Source organism: Durotheca rogersii (assembly GCF_024521655.1).
Source record: "Durotheca rogersii strain YMJ 92031201 chromosome Unknown GGS23scaffold_1, whole genome shotgun sequence".
NCBI classification, from domain to species: domain Eukaryota; kingdom Fungi; phylum Ascomycota; class Sordariomycetes; order Xylariales; family Xylariaceae; genus Durotheca; species Durotheca rogersii.
This window is the reverse complement of record NW_026251232.1, coordinates 2904694-2925518: the sequence shown is the minus strand read 5'-3', so window position 1 is coordinate 2925518 and position 20825 is coordinate 2904694. Positions and strand designations below refer to the sequence as shown.

The 20825-nt window shown below is 56.2% G+C and overlaps 5 protein-coding genes across 5 annotated transcripts; 3 read left to right on the top strand and 2 right to left on the bottom strand.

The window, feature by feature from the left end:
• Positions 1-1198: 1198 nt before the first annotated feature.
• GGS23DRAFT_39495 (PGAP1-domain-containing protein) lies at positions 1199-5292 on the top strand. The gene is made up of 2 exons (XM_051513543.1): positions 1199-1944; positions 2002-5292. Exons 1-2 carry the CDS (start codon positions 1360-1362, stop codon positions 4834-4836), a joined length of 3420 nt encoding a protein of 1139 aa, XP_051377326.1. The 5' UTR covers positions 1199-1359; the 3' UTR covers positions 4837-5292.
• A 1723-nt stretch (positions 5293-7015) lies between these two features.
• Positions 7016-9367, bottom strand: GGS23DRAFT_39443 (MFS general substrate transporter). The gene is made up of 2 exons (XM_051513537.1): positions 8094-9367; positions 7016-8004 (listed from the first exon to the last, which is right to left on the bottom strand). Exons 1-2 carry the CDS (start codon positions 8984-8986, stop codon positions 7386-7388), a joined length of 1512 nt encoding a protein of 503 aa, XP_051377325.1. The 5' UTR covers positions 8987-9367; the 3' UTR covers positions 7016-7385.
• Positions 9368-11430: 2063 nt separating this feature from the next.
• On the top strand, positions 11431-13162 carry GGS23DRAFT_546399 (glycoside hydrolase family 61 protein). Its single transcript, XM_051515028.1, has one exon. The coding sequence runs from the start codon at positions 11949-11951 to the stop codon at positions 12708-12710; it is 762 nt and encodes a 253-aa protein (XP_051377324.1). The 5' UTR covers positions 11431-11948; the 3' UTR covers positions 12711-13162.
• GGS23DRAFT_39378 (TMS membrane protein/tumor differentially expressed protein) lies at positions 13096-15219 on the top strand. Its single transcript, XM_051513532.1, has 3 exons — positions 13096-13344; positions 13400-13479; positions 13586-15219. The coding sequence occupies exons 1-3, from the start codon at positions 13294-13296 to the stop codon at positions 14898-14900; spliced, it is 1446 nt and encodes a 481-aa protein (XP_051377323.1). The 5' UTR covers positions 13096-13293; the 3' UTR covers positions 14901-15219.
• Positions 15220-18979: 3760 nt separating this feature from the next.
• On the bottom strand, positions 18980-20779 carry GGS23DRAFT_39353 (cystathionine beta-lyase). Its single transcript, XM_051513529.1, has 2 exons — positions 19410-20779; positions 18980-19348 (listed from the first exon to the last, which is right to left on the bottom strand). The coding sequence occupies exons 1-2, from the start codon at positions 20631-20633 to the stop codon at positions 19283-19285; spliced, it is 1290 nt and encodes a 429-aa protein (XP_051377322.1). The 5' UTR covers positions 20634-20779; the 3' UTR covers positions 18980-19282.
• Positions 20780-20825: the final 46 nt, after the last annotated feature.

The following is a 20825-nucleotide window of genomic DNA, read 5'->3' as shown; positions in this document are numbered from 1 at the left end:
GGGTGCCAGGCAGGTTACATAACGGGCATAGGTGGGTAAATTGAATTGTGTATGTCGCGGTACATGCGCACAACTTGGCTACGTCTGTAAGCTGCATCTTGCAGAAGCTTGGTAATGGAGTTGCATGGGAGCCAGGTTAACGTCATCCACGGCGGTAACGACGAGGGCTGGAAAGTTGGCCACGCCTAGGTCGACCCACTAGAAATTCAAGCCAGATAAGGGCTGCCAGGGGGATGAAGCGACCCCACCGGGCACAGGTATCTAGGTACCTACCTCCTTAGGTACCTAGATACAATACACGTACAAGATACCTCTAGAGTATTCCTGATCCCGATATACCTCGACCGTATGGCACCATATGGAGCCCCACCATCCGCCACACTCCCTGAAAAGGCGTCGTAATTGTTTGCTACGTACCTCCTAAGGTACCTAGGTAACTTAGGATGGTACATATGAGTAGAACCTTCAGCAGAGTCGGAGGCAATCTCCAGGGAGCCCTCCGTACCTACCTATACCAGGTACCTATCAAAAGCATGGGAGGTACAGGTGGTAGCTACAAATACTACCAAAGGTTGCGCGGGCGGGTATACGTACCTCTATACGTATATGCGTGGTGCTTGATGGGGTTAGCGCCCCAAGCTAGGTACCTCCTATTAGTCCGTAGCCGCTACGGTACCTCCCTCTTAGGTACTCACCTGGCCCACCCTTGGATCTTATCCCTGGCAGTACCTGCACTACGGCGTTGCTCCATCAGGGAAGGCGTTGCATTGCCAAATCGTATCTCAATTCTCTTCCTCGAGACAACCCACGCCTTGTTAATTCACGACCACCCCCCCCTCCCATCCTATCTTTTCCTCCCTTCCGCCGTCCAAATCCACAAAACAACAACAGCGACAACCCACAGATACGCGCTCCGTTTATACCCCTTCCGCAACGGAGTCGCTGTCCAGCTGGTGGCTTGGGCGTCCAACACTCGTTTCATCCTAATATCTTGCAGGTCAGAGGGAATAGTAATACGTATTTGGCCATCAGATGAGCTACGTTCGAACGGGTACATTCCGATTGTGTCTCTCTTTAAACTCCCTGGATCGACCGTCCCGACCACGCTCAGCAGCGCAGCCGGTAGCTTTGTCGGGCCACAGCCTCGCCCTGCCCACGTCTCGAGCGAACGTATCCTTCCTGCTTCTCGCCCGAATCGCGAGCTCAATCCCGCCGTCAAAGAACTGTGGCCCGCGTATGACGAGCATTCGCCCGACTGTAAACAGCGTGCCGAGGACAAGACGGCTGTAACCTAGCTAGACGTCCCCACCGCCAACCCCTCGGAAACAAGAGGTCTCTTGCGAGAGCCTCTTTTTCCCCATGCAGAGGCGCTCGTCAGAGTCGTCCGAAGACTGCGTCGATGCTCCCCTCAAGGCTTCGCGCCCTCAAGGACAGACGAGGCTGAACGACTCGGCTGCTCCCGTTCGACCCCCCCACGACAACCGCCAGCCAGATCGACCCCAGAATTCGGGCACAAGATCTTTGTCTGCGACGAGCCGGAGACCGAGCAGTAACGTCAACTGGAGGCTTGGCCACAGCCGAGATGGGTCCGCCGAGAAAGAAGCCGCAGGCTCCCATCCTCCGTCCATCGCATTATCCGCCGAGTATGCAGGCGTAGGCGGCGAACGAACCCTTTCGTCAAAGCCGAACGCTCACCAGCCGCAATCCCGAAATCCCTGGGTTATATCGCTCCTGACGCTTCTCACCAGTCTGGTGGGCATCGGCCTGCTACTCGCCGTCGTATATTCTGCGGCTGCCTTGCATTGCGACCCCAAGGGATGTCGCATGTCTTGGATGAGCCCTTCCTACGCCAAGTTCGACGACTTCGATACCGAACACACCCGGCTCGCATCCAAGTATTCGTTGTATCTATATCGAGAGCAAGGGTTTGATAACGTGCCCAAGGTAAGCAAGCTGCGGGGGTCCCGGTCGCCTTCTAGCCTATGCTGATGCGATAGGTAGATTAAGGGCATACCGGTGCTATTCATACCGGGAAATGCCGGCAGTTATAAGCAGGTCAGATCCATTGCCTCAGAATCGGCTAGGTATTTTCACGATGTCCTGCAGCACGATGCGGCCTCTTTGAATGCGGGGGCCAGGAATTTAGATTTCTTCACCGTCGACTTCAATGAGGACTTTACTGCCTTCCATGGCCAAACCATGCTTGACCAGGCCGAATATGTGAACGAAGCCATCAGGTATATCCTTTCTCTGTATTTGGACCCGAAGATTTCGGAACGGGACCCCAGCCTTCCAGACCCATCTTCGGTCATCATACTAGGCCATTCCATGGGAGGGATTGTGGCTCGGACGATGTTCATTATGCCGAACTACCAGCCCGACTCCGTCAACACGATTCTCACCATGTCCGCTCCGCACGCTCGACCGCCCGTCACATTCGATCCGCAGATTGTCCGAATCTACAATGACATCAACAACTACTGGAGGCAGTCGTATTCGAAGAAATCGTCAGCCGAAAACGCCCTTGGCCAAGTGACTCTAGTGTCTATCGCCGGTGGCGGTCTAGACACTGTTGTCCCGTCAGACTATGCAGGTCTAGAGTCTATCGTCCCCGAAACCCACGGGTTTACCGTTTTCACGTCTACAATTCCTAGCGTTTGGACCAGCATGGACCACCAGGCAATTACGTGGTGCGATCAGTTCCGAAAGGTTATTGTCCGCGCGCTATACGATGTTGTGGACAATCGTGGAAGATCGCAGACCAAATCACGAGTGGATAGAATGAAGGCATTCAAGAGACGGTTCCTTACCGGGTTGGAGAGCTTTGTCGAGAAAACGTTGCCGGAAATCACTTCATCCACGCTGCTCACGCTAGAGGAGAACTCTACCACCGTGATCTCCTCGAGTGAGCGCCTCGTCCTTCGCAGCTTAGGTTCAACCAAGCAGCGAAGAGCCTACCTTCTTACCCGGCCGGCTGACGAATCCGCCGCGGGAAAAAAGCTTACTCTGTTGTCGGACAGCAAACTGGACCGGCCCGGCGAGGATGGGAAACTTGAGGTCCTTTTGTGTGGCTCCTATCTCCCCCACTCAGGGCAAGTCAACATACCGTTTTCGATGGACGTCGACCTGTCTGGCGGTGGTGGGGAGTCGATCAAGCTTGCCTGCAAGAACGTCGCGACCGATGTGTTGTCTTTACCAGCATCGTCTCGAGTGACGGAAGCCCCATTTTTCAAAGCGGACGAGTCGCAGATTCCACCATTTTCATACCTCGAGTACGAAATCGAAGACATCTCGGAATACGACTACGTCGCGATCATCGACAAGACTGGCTCGCCAACGACCGGATGGCTAGTAGCGGAATTTAGTGACACGGCGGATACCCATTTGACTCGACATATCAGCCTCAGACGTCTGCTCAGTTTCGGCCTGTCGCTACGCCTTCCTGCCGGCCGGGCGATGGTCGCCGAAGTAAAACTCCCCTCTGTCCAGAGCAGCCTGTTAGCATACAATCTCAAGATCGAAGGCCGGGCTTGTAACGAACGGGATCAGCTGTTCGCCCCCTTGATCCGGCAGTATCTCTCTCAGCCGTACGAGTCCAAGTATTTTGTCAACGCCAAGGATGTGGAGATCAGCCTGCACGGCGTCTCGCCGTACATACCTTCACCCGCGAGGGCTAAGCAGCTCGATGACGGTCTCAGTCTTCAGTTCTGGACAGATCCTACTTGCGGCTCGAACCTGTCAATCCGCATAACGGTCGATTGTATGGGCAGCCTCGGGAAGCTGTACATGCGCTATCGTACCGTATTCGCATCATTCCCCTTACTAGTAGTTGCGCTCGTGTTGCGAAAGCAATTCCAGACCTACGACAAGACAGGCGTCTTCATTTCCTTTTCGGAGAGTCTAGACTTCTGCCTAAGGCGTTCGTTGCCAATGCTTCTCCTGTCTATGACTCTCCTGTCGCTTTCGATGGGCCAGTCAGGCTCGACGAGGCCCAACAGCCCCTGGTTTTGGCAAAATGGTACCACAGCCGTCGATTCCGTCCAGAACGACTTGTTGGTGGGAACATCAGATCCATTCTTCTGGTTCCTGATCCCCATGATCGGCATCATCTGCGTCGGCGTGTGCATGGCTCTCCACTATGTAACTCTGCTCCTTACTTGGACGCTCAGTATCATCTACGGCTGGGTATTCCTTTGGCCGGCAACGCCGCATGAGAAGAAGCGCGCGTCATCACCAGCCTTTACGCCCTCGTCACCCCGGGGACGATTTGCGACCGCCGGGGTCCTACTCTTACTGGTCTCGACGTTCATTCCCTATCAGTTCGCATATGTAGTCGCCTGTCTCGTGCAGTTAAGCACCGCCGTCCGCGCTCATCGGTCCGCGCGCGAAACTCAGTCGCCCGCAAGTGTCAGCTTCAGCAACTACGTTCACTCGATTCTTCTCCTGATGGTCTGGGTTCTGCCGATCAACCTGCCTACCTTGGTCGTCTGGGTTCGAAACTTGGCCGTCCGCTGGTTCACGCCGTTCTCGTCTCACCATAACGTGCTGTCGATCCTGCCGTTCATTCTTCTAGTCGAAACCCTGACTACTGGTAAGATGGTCCCGCAAGTGGCAAGCCGATTTCGTTTCCTGACGAACGTCTTGTTCTTCGGCATAGCCATCTACGCAGCTATTTACGGCGTGTCGTACGCGTATATGCTACATTATCTAGTAAACCTAGTCGCAGCGTGGCTTGTGGTAGTACACTCGACGTCGGACTCCTGGATACTTGCCGGGTTAAGCTCTATATTCGACGGTGAGTCGGCCGACGACCGCAAGCAGGGCAAAACCCCTTGATCGACCAGCACTCGTATGTTGGCTCGAGCACCGCGTGCAGTGTATAGATATATGTCTATCCAGGAACTCTATTTTTTGTATATCATATCTGAGATCGTTGGATATGAGAACACATTTGCAAGGAGGCGTTTTATTCGACTTTGCCATCCTTTGTATATACTCGTCAGAATCCGCTCAACCGGCCCCCGTCAAGGTCAGCCGTCTTCTTTTTCCTGGGACTCTCCTCGACGACCTCGGCCGAGCCGGATCACTTCCTTTTCGCGAAATTCCCGCGCCCAGTTCCGCAGCTTGGCGTTTGCCTTTTACCATGGTTTGGAGTTCGGGTTCAACGGCGGTTTGAGTAGTTGCGCAGCGGTGGGTGCGCTAATTTCGCCATTCTGGCCATCTCACGCCATGTCGGCTCGCCGGATACCGGCCGTAAAAGTTGTGCAGTATGGAATGGGTTGGCGTCGTGGAGGCGACTTTTACACGAAATCTCTGCGGCGCTCTCTCTAGCTCTTTGCTTGGAACGAACTAGTGGGATTTCAACCCAAGACGCGGGCTTCTCTTCGGCCACCTTGTACCGGAGCAACGATAGAATAAGTCGGTTCCATTATACAGGATCGATAGGACTCGGGGGGATATAGACGCGGTTTCAGGGCCGGCTCATAAACCACGCCCCGATAGGAGGGAAACGCTTACATACCTAATTATAATTCTACAGGGAGCGAAGACGGGAAAAGAAGGAGGGTGGCTAGAAGGGGCGCAGCTGGTATCGGGTTCCGGACAGTCTATCGGGAGGTATAAGGGGGCAGACGGACACGAATTACGTTTTCCTGGAGGAAGACAGAAGAGGTCCACGTCGGTGCCCACGGCCCGCCGAAGACCCAGTCAGTCCCCCTCTGCCTAGGTACCTCTCGCGCGTGGGCTGGATCAACTCTTGGGTTTCGAGAAGCGACGAATATCAACCATTTCTGTAAAGAGGAGGAGGGGATCCCGGATTGCCCTGCCAGCCAGGCCGCGTAGATCAGCTAGGTAGTAGCTAGGGTAGTCCCGCGACAGGAAGAGAGAAAAAAGAAATTTCCACGGCCAACGTCCCCTCGTCCGAAGTAGAAGACGAGACCACGACGACGCCATCGCGTTGTTACGCCCGACCTCATCTCTGCGAAAAGCTTCCGGGGGGCAGCCACCAGCCTCGCCGTCTCCTCCCCGTGCGCCCATCTATCTATCCATCTGCCCAGCCCAGCCCAGCCCCTATCCGACACCCTGTCCCCGCCAAAACCGCGACGCTGGCCCCAGCCAACACACCTCCCGCCGGGTGAGGTCTGAGAGCGGGGTGGGGGAATTTTGGGGGGGGCCTCGACGTACGCACGCAGCTGACGCGGCTTGGGCCCCGCGGGCTCGAAACCCCCCCCACCGCTGCTGCGACGCTGGCCTGCGCGCGGCGCCGCGACGACACGGAAAGAAAAAAAAAAAACGTCGTCCCTACCCAACGCGCAGGAGGGCGGGCGGGCGTGAGCGGACGGATATGCGCGCGCGCATGCGCATGCACGCGACGCGTGCGAGGGTCGTAGTGGAAGTGCGGGTGTAGACAATATATATATATATACCTTGGGTAGGTATACAGGTATAATGTGTGCGGATACGCGGTGATATACAACGACGTGTATAGTGCCCCCTATATATATACTCAATAGGTAGGTAGGTAGGTAGGTAGGCGTGCCGTACTTACGCGCAAGTGAGAAGGTACGTACGTTGTCGTCGTCTCACAAGCGCGAACTGACCGATACACTAGGCCTGGCCGAGGCGGGAGCGGGAGTAACGTGGTCATCGACCGATGCGGCTATGAACAGAAGCAACAAAAGAAAGAGGAAAAGAAAAAGCAAACGAGATATGAGCCGGAGGGGAAAGCCATCTATAAATGTTTTTTTTTTCTCCCTTTCGGAATGCGGCTCTATATATCAGGTATATGCCTTCCGGCGTGTATGAAAAGAGCGAATAACACATTCCTTCTCTCGACTGCTTCCCTTTCCCTCCCTCCCCTTACTCCTATCTCTTGCTCACCCCTCCTCTAACTAACTCGCTCAGAGAGACAAAATAGAGATGGATACCATAGTCGCTCACCATTAAATTAATGAAATGCACGCTCAGTTACACCGTCTATCTCCCCTACACCCATGTACGCGTGTATACCGCAACCCGAAGGACAGAAGGAAAAGAGATAACTTCTCTCGAGGAAAAAAAAAGGACAGAGGCGAATACTATCCGGGCCAGTTACCGTAGGTATCTCTCTATCTTATCTCCAGCGTGTTGCCACTTTTGCGTACCTAGTATTGTAAAACTTTCCCCCTTTCCCGAATGTTCCCCCCTTTCTATTCCCTCCTCTAAACCAACCCCCCGAGATTCTACTAGCCGCGGGACCCTGCGCCCGCCGCCGCGTTTCTTCGTACAGACAGCTACCGATAGAGAAGACGAGACGGGGGAGAGGCCAAGCACAAGGAACCAATTTTTGGGATTTCCTTTCCCGTTCTCTCCCCCACTTAAACCAGTTAGTGTTACCATTTATACCGCTACTCCCGGGCGCGCTGCTTGCCGGCCAACTCGATAAGTCTCGCCTGCCGCTGGTGCCATATGACCCACAGGGTAACGACGAGGCCGAGGCCGCATGCGGCGAGGGTAACAACGTACGCAGCCCAGTAGCAGTCGAGGCCCTCGGTACAGGAGCTGACGCCGTCAGCGTCGACGACCGAGTGCGCGTCGTATACGGAGCCGTAGAAGAGGTTGAAGATGTTGCTCGACACGACGGGCGACAGAGTCATAAACCCCCAGTTCTGGCTGAGGCCGTGGATGCCGAACGACTCGGCCACGATCGACGGGAACACCCCGAACAGGAAGCCGTAACCGAGGCCGCTAAAGCCCGACACGAGCGACAGCAGGTGAGGGTTCACAGTATTGAGCGCGCAGATCTGCGCGATCGAGAAGATGCCCGACGCGATGACCAAGCACCACACCCGGCTCGCGTGCAGCACCTTGACCAAGAAGTCGGAGCCTACGCCGCTGAGTAGCCGTCCGGCGAAGCTGCAGACGGATAGGATCGAAACATGCAACTGCTGGCGGAGCACCAGGGTCTTGTCGTCAATCGAGTCGTCGTAGTGCTTCCAGAGCGCCGTAACGTCGTTGCCGATGTTACTAACCCGGGGGGTTAGATATATATATATACGGACCGTGAAGAAGGCACGGGTGTGCCCGGATCGTAAAAGGGGGGGTGGGTTACTCACTTGATAGTCATCAGGCCAATCCCGGAAAGTATGCCCATTATGATAAACAGCTGCCAGAACTCGATGCTCTTCATCAGGTTGACGCCGCGAATATCTACACGGTGAGAACGATCCAAATCAATACTGCTCGGCACTAACACTTCACCCGGCAAGGATGAGGATAGGGTAGACTGGGACAGGAGGGAAGATGTCTCATCGGTTCCATCCTGGTTGCTCGACCTTGCTGCTTCGACGTCGACCACTCGGCTGGGTCCTCTGGGGCTTGAGGGATCTAGAGTCCCGCTCGCCTCATCCCCTCGGTCTAATGCGTCTTCGGTCACTTCGGTGGCGTTGATATCATCGGCAGTATCAGACATACCAGGTTCAGAGGGGTGCCCACGGCCAGCGCGGAGTTTCGACTCTTGCGACGCGGTCCGGCCTAGCTGGCGAGAGTCCGTCGTACCCGGGTCGGCATCGGGGACGGCGTGATACGGCGAATGCGCGGGGGTGGGGATGACGCGCAGAAAGAAAAACCCGACGAAGGTGAGACTGAAGGTGCCGTAGGCCAGCAGCATCAGGAACTTGCTCGGACTGCCGGGGAAGAAGACGGAGCCGATGAGGGCGAAGAAGAAGGCGCTGAGTCCGAAAGCGGCGAGGGGGAGAGCGGTGGCGGTGCCACGGTGGTGCGGCCAATTCAGAGCCGACGTCTTCACGGCCGCAGCGAAGGCCATGCAGCCACCGAGGCCGGTCAGAAACAGGGCGAAACACATCCAAGGGACGGATCCATGGCCGGCATCGTACGCCTGGTGTAACGGATAGTAGCCTAGACCGAGTAATATGGACCCGATGATGACGGCGGGTCGCGGCCCCTTGCTGTCGACGAACATGCCGACGGGCACGCCCAGCGCATACATGCCCAGGTTGCCGGCCAGCCCGATCACATTGCTCTCGGTGGTGGACAGGAGCAACTTGTCAGAGAATTGGGGCGCCCACGCCGAGTAGACATACTATCGCACAACCGCCGTTAGACACTCTGCCCTCGACGACCACGTCACTCTCGCACGAGGCAATCCGGCTGGTTTTCTTACATTTGTCCCGCAGGCCAGCGATATGATGGTCGCGGCGACGCTCGAGATGATGCGAGCATTGTAGGCTCGGTTTGCTAACGTCATGTTGAGGGTCTGGTCTATCTGTAGAGTCGATCCGGCGCGCTTCTCAGGATATCGGCATGCCTTGCGTGCTTCATAAAGGGAACGCGACCGGGGCAGACTTGAGGCAGCCTGCGACAGCGGATATCAATGAATAATACCTTTGCAGGGGGTCGATAACGAATTTCGGAGGTGGTGATACGTGGCAGTCAGTGACATAAAGGTTAAGGGGTAAAGGATAAAAAAATTATTTTTTAAAAAATAAAAAAAAGGGTGAATTGGCCGGCTACGGTGCCAGAGAACCCATCCCGAAGAGGACGAGCAGCGAATGGCACACGAGCTGTTGTTGAGGCGAGGGGGGTCTGTACGAGTGGGTAGATGCGGGAGAGAGAGGAAGAGAAAGGGAGAGGAGTAGAGGAGAAGAAGAGAAGAGAGACGGAGGGAGAGGAGAAGAGAAAAAGATAGAGAGAGGCAGAGATAGACGTAGAGATAGAAGAGAGAGAGAGCGCGTATGCGTAAGAGCGTGCAATGCGTGCGTTAGAGGGCGAGTTGCGAGCGAGCGAGCGAATGAGCAGAGGAGCAGACGGGATGATAAGCAGATGGTGGATGGACGGCAGGTGTCGCCATACCTACCTACGGATGCACCTGCCAGGGCTGCCTGCTGCGTTGCCGCTTACAATTAGTGCTTTTTGCTTGCTGGCTGTGCTTATCTCTCCCTCGCTCCTGCCTCGCTCTCCTGGGCCTCCACCCCCCCTTCTGGCCCCTGCCGTTTCGGGGCATAAAACGGACGCGCCAGCACAGATCCGGCTAGCGCCAACCGGTACATCGGCATTCACTCGTGCTCCATTCCGGTGCTTGGGCCGCTGCTCGGTGCCAGCGCTCCACGTACCCAGCCGCGTATTAAAGTAAGTCCGTGCCGCCGCTGTTGTTCCCGTCCTGCTACCTGTGTACCGAGGTACGTCGGTCCTGCCCTGCCCAGCCTTACTAAGGCAGGTACCGGTCCCAGGTCTCCAGTTGCCGTACCGCTGGTCGGGCACCCAGGCGCCTGCCCTGCGCGGACCACCAGATGGGATCCATGGCCGTGCCTGCCTGGGGTCGAGGTGGTCACCTGCCCTGCCCGGGATTCCTGCTCTGCCAGACCTGTTCCGTCGCTTGTGGCCCTGCTCTGCAATGTGCTTCGCAGAGCCCGCGCCGCCGTTGCCCACGTAGTCGGTGCCTAACCCAGGTTAGATGCATACGAGCGTGTAGGCCTCAGGCAAAAAGGGGGAGCGCCGGCAAAACAGCTCACGGGCTATGTAAAAAAACGTAAGAATATCATTATCGCGGAGGCAATTCGCCCAAAAAAGCTCGGCGGTGTGTTGGAAATGGGATGGTTGCCAAGCGCTACTAGGTAAAGGAAACTCAGAAGGACACGAGAGAGAAGAAAGCGAGGGTCTAGACCACGAAAGGGGCGACACCGGTATGGCATCAGGCTGGCCTGGCGGTCGGTATTATAGTCGGGGGAACACGTGCTGTGTTCGATTGCTTCGCGATGCCCATACTGCCAATATCCGCCAGCTCACCACGTTGCAGCGTAGACTTTGCCCTCTCGCCAAAAGGGGGTGGTCAACCTCTGGCCAAGACTCTAAGTGCAACGCCGACTCGGCTACTTGTATCGTTACTAACGTGAGACGGGCTCGCTATTAAGTCGCAGAGCTTAACGGGATCGAGCACTGTTTCTGGGCGATGGCGTCTCTTTACATCCCGAGTCTCTCAAGGTTAGATACCTACAAGATGAAACCAGTCACGCCCGACTCCCCCGCCGGCAGAGAAGCAAAGTGAGGGAGAGATGCTTACCAGCAACTAACTACCCGCAAGCAACATCCGGCTGCCTGCGAGCCAAGCTTCGACATGTAATCATTACGAGAGAAGAGCTTCTTTTTATCTTGCCAACGGGCTGGTGCACCAGCCGATCTCCTCTCCGACCCTTGTTCCACCGGTTGGTAGAAGAGACCTTCCCCAGGGTTTTGCCAATGCCAAAGGGAGCTCGGAAGAATACTACCGCAACAATCAATAGCAAAGCCCGTCTCGCTCGAGCCGCAGCTTTATATTCGCGTAGACTGAGTAGGCGTAAGTCCTGTGGTTTGGTCACCCCGGCCGCATACGCCTCCGCTCCTCCGTGCTTGTTAATCCGCGGCGTCGTACGGAGGCTGGGAAAGGAGAAATATAACAGCACAGCTACGTTGGCATAGGCCGGTATTTATTTCTCGTTTGATTCGATAGGCGGAACTGTCTCGTCGCGTTAGCTCCTAAGACTAATACAGGACTTCGGGTTGCCGAGGCCCGCATGCGGCGTCTGACGCTCCGGAAACCTCTTCTGAGTAGCAAAGTCGAAGCGAGGAATGGCAACCACCTGGTAGAAGTGGGCGTTTGTATTTGATTTTTGGGTCAGGATCTGCTCAAGTACCGACATTCAGACCCAATTTAAGCTAATTTTTCCGTGGCGATGACCTCCTCCCACCGCTTGGGTTTAGGCGGTAGCGATTTATAGCGTTTCATCATGTATAAGCAGTCTGCATGTCGCTATCCGTGAAGCCTCGACGGTAGCTATAAAGGGTGCGGCGACTCTAGCTCGGTTCAGTCTCAACAGCTTACCCTATTAGTATTCGCCTCTTTTATTGCCGGTAGCTTCTCTCGCTACATACGGCTAGGACACCATCATTCGCCCCTATCGGCGTGGCAATTCATCATGCCTGTGTCCGCCGCCTCTATCGTAGCGCTGCTAGGTGCTTTCGTCACCACAGCGTTGGGCCACGGCTATGTCACCAGCTTCACAGCGGACGGTGTTCAGCAGCAGGGCTTCCTTCTACAGTACTACTACGACAAGAAGAATGGCCTGCCCTATCCCAAGATCTCCGCGTGGTACGCCGAAAACCTCGACAGCGGCTTCGTAGCGCCCGACGCCTACCAGACGGCGGACATCAACTGCCACAAGAACGCGGCGCCGGGCGAGCTGACGACGACGGTGTCGGCGGGCGGCACCGTGACGTTCCAGTGGGGTTCGTCGGGGTCGGGGGCGTGGCCGCACCCGCACGGGCCGATCATCGACTACATCGCGCCGTGCAACGGCGACTGCAGCAAGGTGGACAAGTTGACGCTCAAGTGGATCAAGATCCAGGAGAGCGGCATCGACTACGCGACGCAGGAGTGGGCGAGCGCCAAGCTGATCAAGAACAACAACTCGTGGACGACCAAGATTCCCCAGTCGATAGCGCCGGGGAACTACGTGCTGCGGCACGAGATCATCGCGCTGCACGGCGCCGGCTCGCTCAACGGGGCGCAGAACTACCCGCAGTGCTTCAACATCAAGATCACCGGCTCGGGCACGGCGCAGCCGAGCGGGACGCTCGGCACGGCACTCTACAAGAACACGGATCCCGGCATCCACTTCAACCCGTACGTGACGATCACGAACTACCCGATCCCTGGTCCGAAATTGTTCACTGGTTAGGTTGGGATGGCCTGGGTTCGGCCGATTAGTGACTGAGACTCCCGAGGTTGGGGGGGGGGGGGAGGTTGCGGACCCGTCGTAGGAAGCCAACATTTCCATACCTAGATATGTGCTCATAGGTATACCTATATATAGCGCCCAGATACGTAAGGGGGATGCGGGCGAACTCGTGGAGGCGTAAGCAAGCCAGGTTGGTGTTAGAGAAGTAGGAAGAGAGGAAATAGAGTCACGTCACTAACTCGAGACTGGCGGTTATTGAAGTAACACGTTATGCAGTACCTATGCACAAGAAGGTGTTATGCAAATGGAAGCGATGGGGGTGACGTACGCTGTGTGTACGTGTATGTAATCAACGGTGGCTGGTCTGTGCTCTTACATCCATTCCATTCAGGCACCGTGACGCCTCCAACATCTCTACCAATACATTCACACTTCAACAACCAACATCCGACGACGGCAACTCTCTTCAAACCTCCCGCCAATCTCGCACATCCGTTTCGTCCTCCATATTTGTCTATCCGGCTCTGTCGGCCGCGGAAAGAGAGAGGGAGAGAGCAAAGGAAGATAAACCTCGCCATCCAAGATGGGAGCCCTCCTGTCGCTTCCCCTGCTGGCAGTGCCCAGCGCTGGCACGGTACGTTGCAGCCCGATGGCCGCTTGAAGCATCTCGTCGACTAACCTCCCGACAGCTGATGTCCTTCGCCGCTAGCTGCTGCGGCGCCGCGACATGCTCCATGGTCTGTAGCGCGTGCGGGAAATGCGGTAACAGGTAAGATGACTCGATGGCTTCCTTCCTATACTGTACTACCACAAACCTATCTCTCTCTGTCTCTGTCTCTATGCGTGTGTATGTGACTAACTTTTGGAATCCCCAGTGTCGCAACCCGTATCGCATATGCCCTCCTCCTCCTCGTCAACTCGATACTCTCTTGGATTATGCTCACCCCCTGGGCTATCGAGAAGCTACAGCATCTGATGCTCGACTACGTCAAGATCAACTGCCCGAACGGGCAGTGCTACGGATGGTTGGCTGTCCATCGAATCAACTTCGCCCTGGGCCTGTTCCACCTCATCTTCGTCGGTCTCCTTTTCGGTGTCGCCTCCTCTAAGAATCCGCGGGCCTCCCTCCAGAACGGCTTCTGGGGACCCAAGATCATCGCCTGGCTCGCCTTCATCGTCTTGTCCTTCCTCATACCTGATCCCTTCTTCCAGGCCTGGGGCAACTACGCCGCCTTCGTCGGCGCCATGCTCTTCCTCATACTCGGCCTCATCCTCCTCGTCGACCTCGCGCACACCTGGGCTGAATACTGCCTCGAGAGGATTGAAAACAGCGAATCGAGAGTCTGGCGGGTTGTCTTAATCGGCTCGACCCTCGGCATGTATTTCGCTTCGCTCGCCATGACCATCGTGCAGTACATCTTCTTCGCGCGGAGCGGCTGCTCGATGAATCAGGCAGCCATCACGATCAACCTGCTCCTCTGGATTATTATCTCGTTCGTCTCGGTGCATCCGGCTGTCCAGGAGCACAACCCCAAGGCCGGCCTCGCGCAAGCCGCCATGGTTGCCGTCTACTGCACCTACCTGACCATGTCCGCCGTCTCCATGGAACCCGACGACAGGCTGTGCAATCCTCTTATCCGCGCCCAGGGCACGCGGACGACGTCCGTCGTCATTGGCGCCATCGTCACGATGCTGACGGTCGCGTACACGACGACGCGAGCCGCGACGCAGAGCCTCGGCCTCGGCAACAGCCGCGGCGGCATCCGGCTCTCCGACGACGAACACGACCTCGTGACGCAGCAGCCGAGCGGCCGGCGCGAGATGCGGGCCGAGGCGCTGCGGCGGGCGGTCGAGGAGGGCAGCCTGCCGGCGGACGCGCTGTCTGACGACGACGACGAGAGCGACGGCACCAAGGGGCCCGGGGACGACGAGCGCAGCAGCACCCAGTACAACTACGCCGTGTTCCACATCATCTTCTTCCTCGCGACGTGCTGGGTGAGCACGCTGCTGACGGGCACGGTCGAGGGTCTAGACGACTTGCCGGAGCACGGTGGCAGCGACTTCGCCACCGTCGGGCGCACGTACTGGGCCAGCTGGGTCAAGATCGTGAGCGCGTGGATCTGCTACGGCATGTACGCCTGGACGCTCGTCGCCCCGATCGTGCTGCCGGACCGGTTCGACTTCTCGTAGCGCGCGCAGAAAGGAGAGGTAGTTTGAAATACTTACTAGCAGGAGTAGTTGGTCGTCGTATTTTTTAGGGGGGAGTCTGTGGGATGATTCGTCACCTTTTTTTGAGGGGGAGGGGGGCCGCGAAGCGGACGGTTTCCGAGCCCATCATAGTAGTAGTACATGCGTTACGTCCAAAGTAAACTAACCACCTATCATTATCGATGGCGGCGCAATTTGCGTCGGGGTGAATGGACGGTCGGCAGGTCGGCCGGGCGAAGGGGATTGTAGGGGGAGAGAGACTCGGGGCGCGCCGACGACAAAAGTACGTCGAGCGGGGTGTACATAGGAGGTAGTAGTCGTGGGAGCGTATGCTAGGTCCGCCGAGGAATCAATCCCTTGTCTACATAGGCAATGGTTTGTTTCGCGGTGGCTTAGGAGGCGCTGTAGGCCGAACCGGAAGCCCAGCCTTATAAATACCTATACATGTATTCTTCCGCCCCCTAGGTAAGAAGGGGAGGCTTCGATCCGGACGTGGGGGGGTATACGAGCACCCCTTTCTCTCGCTCTCCAACGACCTACGCTACTTTTCTGCACCTTGTCTTAGCATCCCCTATCGGTTCGCCGTCGACCAAGCCCACCTAGACTTGGCAACTTAGCAGATGAGCTGGCCGCGCGGACTGCCGTTCCGCAGGCGCCATCTGCAGCTATCGTGCGAGGAAGCCCAGCTAGACGAGCCCACTTGGCCACGCGCACGGGCTGGGAGAAGGACTGACGGGCGTCTCCCCCGATGCGGGGTCTCCAAAAGACAGCGCCCTCTGCACGGGACCTACGCCGAGGCCTCCCGTGGGGGTGTGGTGAGGCCGTATACGTCGCCCGCGGCGCAGCTATGTCCACGGCTAGGTGGGCATGGGCAGGATGGATCGGCGCTAGCTGGGCGGCGCTCCACGAGACTGCCGTTGCGGACACCTATGAATCGGCCGCGTCGGGGGCTGCGCAGGCACTTCCCCGGAGGGGGGTCCGTTGCCGAACGTCGAATAAGCTTAGCTTTAGATGCTGGACACTTTAGAGACAGCCGCCTTTCCGGCTCCCATCCCCCCTTTCACCTCTGATATTACTTTCTCTCCTTCTCTCGCAAAACATTTAGTTGCCGTAGACGCTTGGTATAGAATGCCCTCCAGCCTTCTCCGTACGTGGATGATACCGGCACTCGAGAAAGAAATAGCCGGGAACACAACGCGCCTGCTAGGGGCTGCCGCAAAATGGAAGACTGCCGATTGCGAGGGACTACCGCCTTCCATTAGGCAAAGTAGGGGTTCATTAGGGGCGGACACCTTCTCGGCATATCCCTAAGCCTATTTGGTGTGTCCATCCCCAAATAGCCCCTAGGTTAAGCACGCGCTGATGCTAGTCGCCCTGATGACGAACTCGTCCAACAATGCCCAAAGCGACCATCCCCGCAGCAATGGGCTGATAACGGGGAGCATTCTGGCTTCCTGGACGGGTGACCGCGCCGCAAGGCAGATATCGGAACTATTTACCACGTATTTGCAAGACAAACAGGGTGTTGTGCGAACCTGGGTTGGGGGTCTCTGGAAAGAGCTCGTAACCGGACATGTCTTATTCCTACGGCCGCTGGAAACTCCTAGGAGTTGTCGTATTACGTGGGCCTTGCGTTGCTTAACCCTCTGTGCTCTTTCAACGTTGGCTATCTGACGCGAATACGGGTAAACCTGTCGATGGAGGGGGGGAGGCCATCACTAAGTCTGCTTGCCTCTCCCGATTTTGCTCTAGCGATTCGATCGGGACTAGACGCTGACCCGGCCTACGATATCGGTTTCGGCCGACGGTCTCATAATGGGTTGGCATTGGCGTACGTAACTGAGCGCAAACCCCTATAAATATGAGCATGTGTAACTTGAGGATGCCTTGCTAGGGTGCTATTGTCGAAAGCCAAGGGCGTTCAGACCTGCCAGGGGACATGTGTCGTGAAAGTTGAACAGCATAGCACTCGTGAACCCACGGACAATCAGCTTCATATATATAGGAGACGTACAATAGCAGCTCATGCGAAAATGACCTGTCACCCGGCAGAGCTCGAGATATCGCCTAAGGTCTAACGTGACAGCGGCTTCGTATCTACGCGAATAAGCATCAAACATGGTGACTGAGGTACTGGGAGGTCGTTGAGGTCCAGACCATGTGAGCACGGGAACGCGCACCTCGACTATCGATGATCATCCCGCCGGAGGAGATAACGACTCGGCGTCGAGCCACAGATGGTAGATAGCGATAACTCAACTAAACCAAGGCCTCGCCGGTGGCCGTGTATGACGTTGTCCGGAGAGGGGAATGCGGATCGCTTCGCACGCATGCCGGTCGAAAAGCAGCTTTCGCCCGAGTGAACCTTTTTCGCTTTCCCTTTACCGTATGTCCGAGTCCTACTCTGTTTGCTCCGCACTGCATCGTCAGAAGCGGCACCCCACGTGAAGTACTATATCTAAAGGGGCGGATCTGCTCGTACGTGGCCGATATAGCTAAGTTAGCCTACTCGGGTCTCACAACTTCGGTACTTTCTCTTCTCGCGTCCGCTGACGAGATCCAAGATCGTCTTACACTAGGGGGAAGGGAGAGAAACCGTGGGACGAGGATGAGCGAAGATTGGGCGGAAGAGAAGCTCGCAAATTGTTTCCTCTCAACAAACAACGAGCGGTTGAATGTTGCGTCTGGAGGAATCAGGAATGAGAGAACCCGCCCAAATAAGCCATCCCAGGTTAGAGAGGACTCTAGAGCCAGTTGTCCCCTTGACATTCGCCTCCACAGTCAAAGCGCAACGGCTGCTACGACAATATTGGCGGGTGCCCGCATGCAAGAATGCAAGTGGCTGCTCACCTGACCCCCGTGTCGAATGCCGACTTGACAGACTAGAGCTGACCCTGTAGATCGGTGGTGTCTTCCCAATCATCTCGACAGAACTTTTGTCAACAATACGCCGGCCTCCATGAGAGATGCAGACATCCCGGTACATCGACTAAGGCATCCGAGAGGGGTGGCGCGCGGCGATAAAGAAGAGGACGTGTAAGGAGGCCGGAATCGTGCCGTCTTAGTGTCGTGGAGGATGCAGAAAGGGTCGTTTGCCGCCGAGGAGGGAGCGGAGAGATAAGAGACCGTGCCTCTAAAAGAGAGCGCCCCCCGCGCGATAACCGTAACTCGCTTAAAAAGCATTTGCCTTACCACAAGAGCTGCTGCTTTGGCGAACTGGGTGTCGCGTACTATTGGGGATATGCAAGCCACGGGAAGTAGATCCAGATCGATATTGGCAGGCAGTCGTTCCACGAACCAGGGCGAATGTCGGTGTCACGCAGCTAGAAGAAACTACTCGGCCTCGGCAGAGCGAAGCGTAATTCGAACCTTTATTCGGGGATCACCAGTCTACGCCATGTGCCGTATCGCGGATACGTCGTTTCTCCTGCTGCGGAGGGCTCCGAGATCTACTCGACAAACCACTCGAACCTCGACCTGGGCATTCCCTGTTGGCCCGTCAGCTGCGACATGGCCGATTCTAATGTCAGGCCGGGGACGATGAGGGAACGAGAGGTCGACTTGGCGGAAGACAAAAGTACTGGTCAACCCGTCTATATAAGGGTCGGCTCGATCTGTAATTGTATAGAGAGCATCGGGCCCGTCCTGTTAGTTTTGTTTACTGATATTTACAATTCCGAAGCTCTCACCCAAGCTATATTGCCATACACTAGATCACCCTTCTTGTTGCTAAATCGCAATGCCGCACAGTATCCATGAGGCTGAGGAGAGGACCAATAGGTTTGTTGAGCGCAACGCTATGCGATGAGGGATGTCCTAAAACAGCGCATATAGTGGTCCCGGCGCTCAAGTCAGCAGCTCTCCTGCGCCCGTAGCAGCCGCATCCTATGGAGGAGGAGCCTCCGGGGCGACGATGTTAGACCGGTGGGCGAAAGAGACCCTGAGAGAAGAACTCCCTTTCACCGAGGTCATCATCCAGGGGTCCAGTGCAGGGTATGTATGTAGCTTCTCTCTCCTTTTGACTCCATGGCCCGAAATCTGTGTGCTGAAGAGCGAGACTAGATCACCCACAGAGCATTGACTCGTCTTCCAGGATACGAGCCGCTGTACATGTAACGAGAAGGGGGGGTGGAGGGGGTGGAACTAAACGCTTGCACTGGAGGCTAGCGTGTTACAATCCCTCAATTTACTAGTCCTTAGAGCACCTGGATAATAATGCCATCTTCCCGATATTGTTGCAACACAATTTTGCTGCCGTGTCACACAACCGCGTGTGCTTTTACCCCGAAGAGCGGAACATCCGCAGGATCTTAAGATAATGCACTGCTTGACGTGGTGTCGTCGCTCAGAATCGTACCTCCACTTTATGTGGCCGGGTCTACAGCGTGGATGCCATCCAGAGAAATGCTCACAGCACCGGCTTGGACGAGCTGTTTGTCGTTAGCATCACGATAAAGACAAATTGAGACCAACACATGTCGTGCCACTTACTGCGCGAGAGAGGTCGTCAACTAAGTCGTTGACATCCTCGATGCCGATGCAGAGTCTGATGATGTCTTCGGGCATCTGCCGCTCCTTTCTCGTCTTTGCATCGATGCTGGCGTGACTCATACGACACGGCATGCTGATCAAGCTGTTGACACACCCGAAGCTTACGCTGATCCCGTATAGCTTCGCAGCCTCGACGATCCTCTCGGACAAGGCAATGTCGCCGGTTTCAAACGAAAGGACTGCGCCGGCACCTCGAGCGATAGACCAGTGGAGGTCGTACTGCGGGTGGGATTTTAGGCCGGGGTAACGTACACGGAAACCGTGGGATTCAAGGAACTCGGCGATGGCTTGTGCATTCGCTTGCTGCTTCTCCATGCGAATGGCTAATGTCTTGATTCCCCTCATGAGGAGGAACGAATCGTTCGGAGACAGGCCGCAGCCGGTCGCGTTGATGGTGAAGTACAGCTTGTCGCCAAGAGCGGTGTCATTGCATGCGATGATGCCTGCCATAATGTCGTGGTGACCAGATAAATACTTAGTCCCCGATTCGTAGACGATATCAGCGCCGAGCTCGAGCGGATTGCAGAGCATGGGGGACAGCATGGTGTTGTCAACAATGACGAGGGCCTTCGGGTTGGCATCATGGGTGGACTTGGCGATGGACGGGATGTCCACAATCTTGATTAAGGGGTTGGTTGGGGTCTCGAGGAGCACCATGGCGGTCTTGTCCGATATGGCTCCTCGCACCTTTTCGACGTCGGTGGTATCCACATGGTGAACGATAATGCCTTGATTCGACGACAGATATGTAAGTAGCCGGTTGGTGCCGCCGTAGAGATCGTCGCCCGTGATCACCTCATCCCCGGGCCGCAGCAGCCTGGTGATAACGTCTAAGGCGCCCATGCCCGAGCTGATAGCAAGGGCACGACTGGCATTCATGATCTTGGCCATATGGCGCTCTAAGTGTGTCCGCGTCGGGTTACCCGACCGCGTGTAGTCATATTCGCTACCACCGTTGGACGAGGCCTGCTTGAAGGTAGCGGATTGATAGATGGGAATGCTCGACGCCCCATACTGGTCCTTGGTCTCGGTGTACACAAGCTCAGTGGCTAGGGCGTATCGTCGACGGCCGGCAGACGGGCTCGAGGGTGCCGGCGAGGGAGGGAGGTCGTGGCCATCCAGGTCAATTTTGGAAATGGCTTTGTTGATAGGTTGGGAGGCCATGGCTGATGCAGCGAACCCGGCGAACACCGGCAGATAGGAAGGGGGGTTTGAGTCACCGAGGGGTCGCTGGAGCCTAAGGAGTCTTTATTTTTTTATTTTTTTATTTTATTTTTTACTACTCTCCGGGGGCTGGCAAGGTGAGGAGGGGTCACCGGTTGGCCGGCAGGTTGGTTCTTGTGGAAGCCGTCTGCC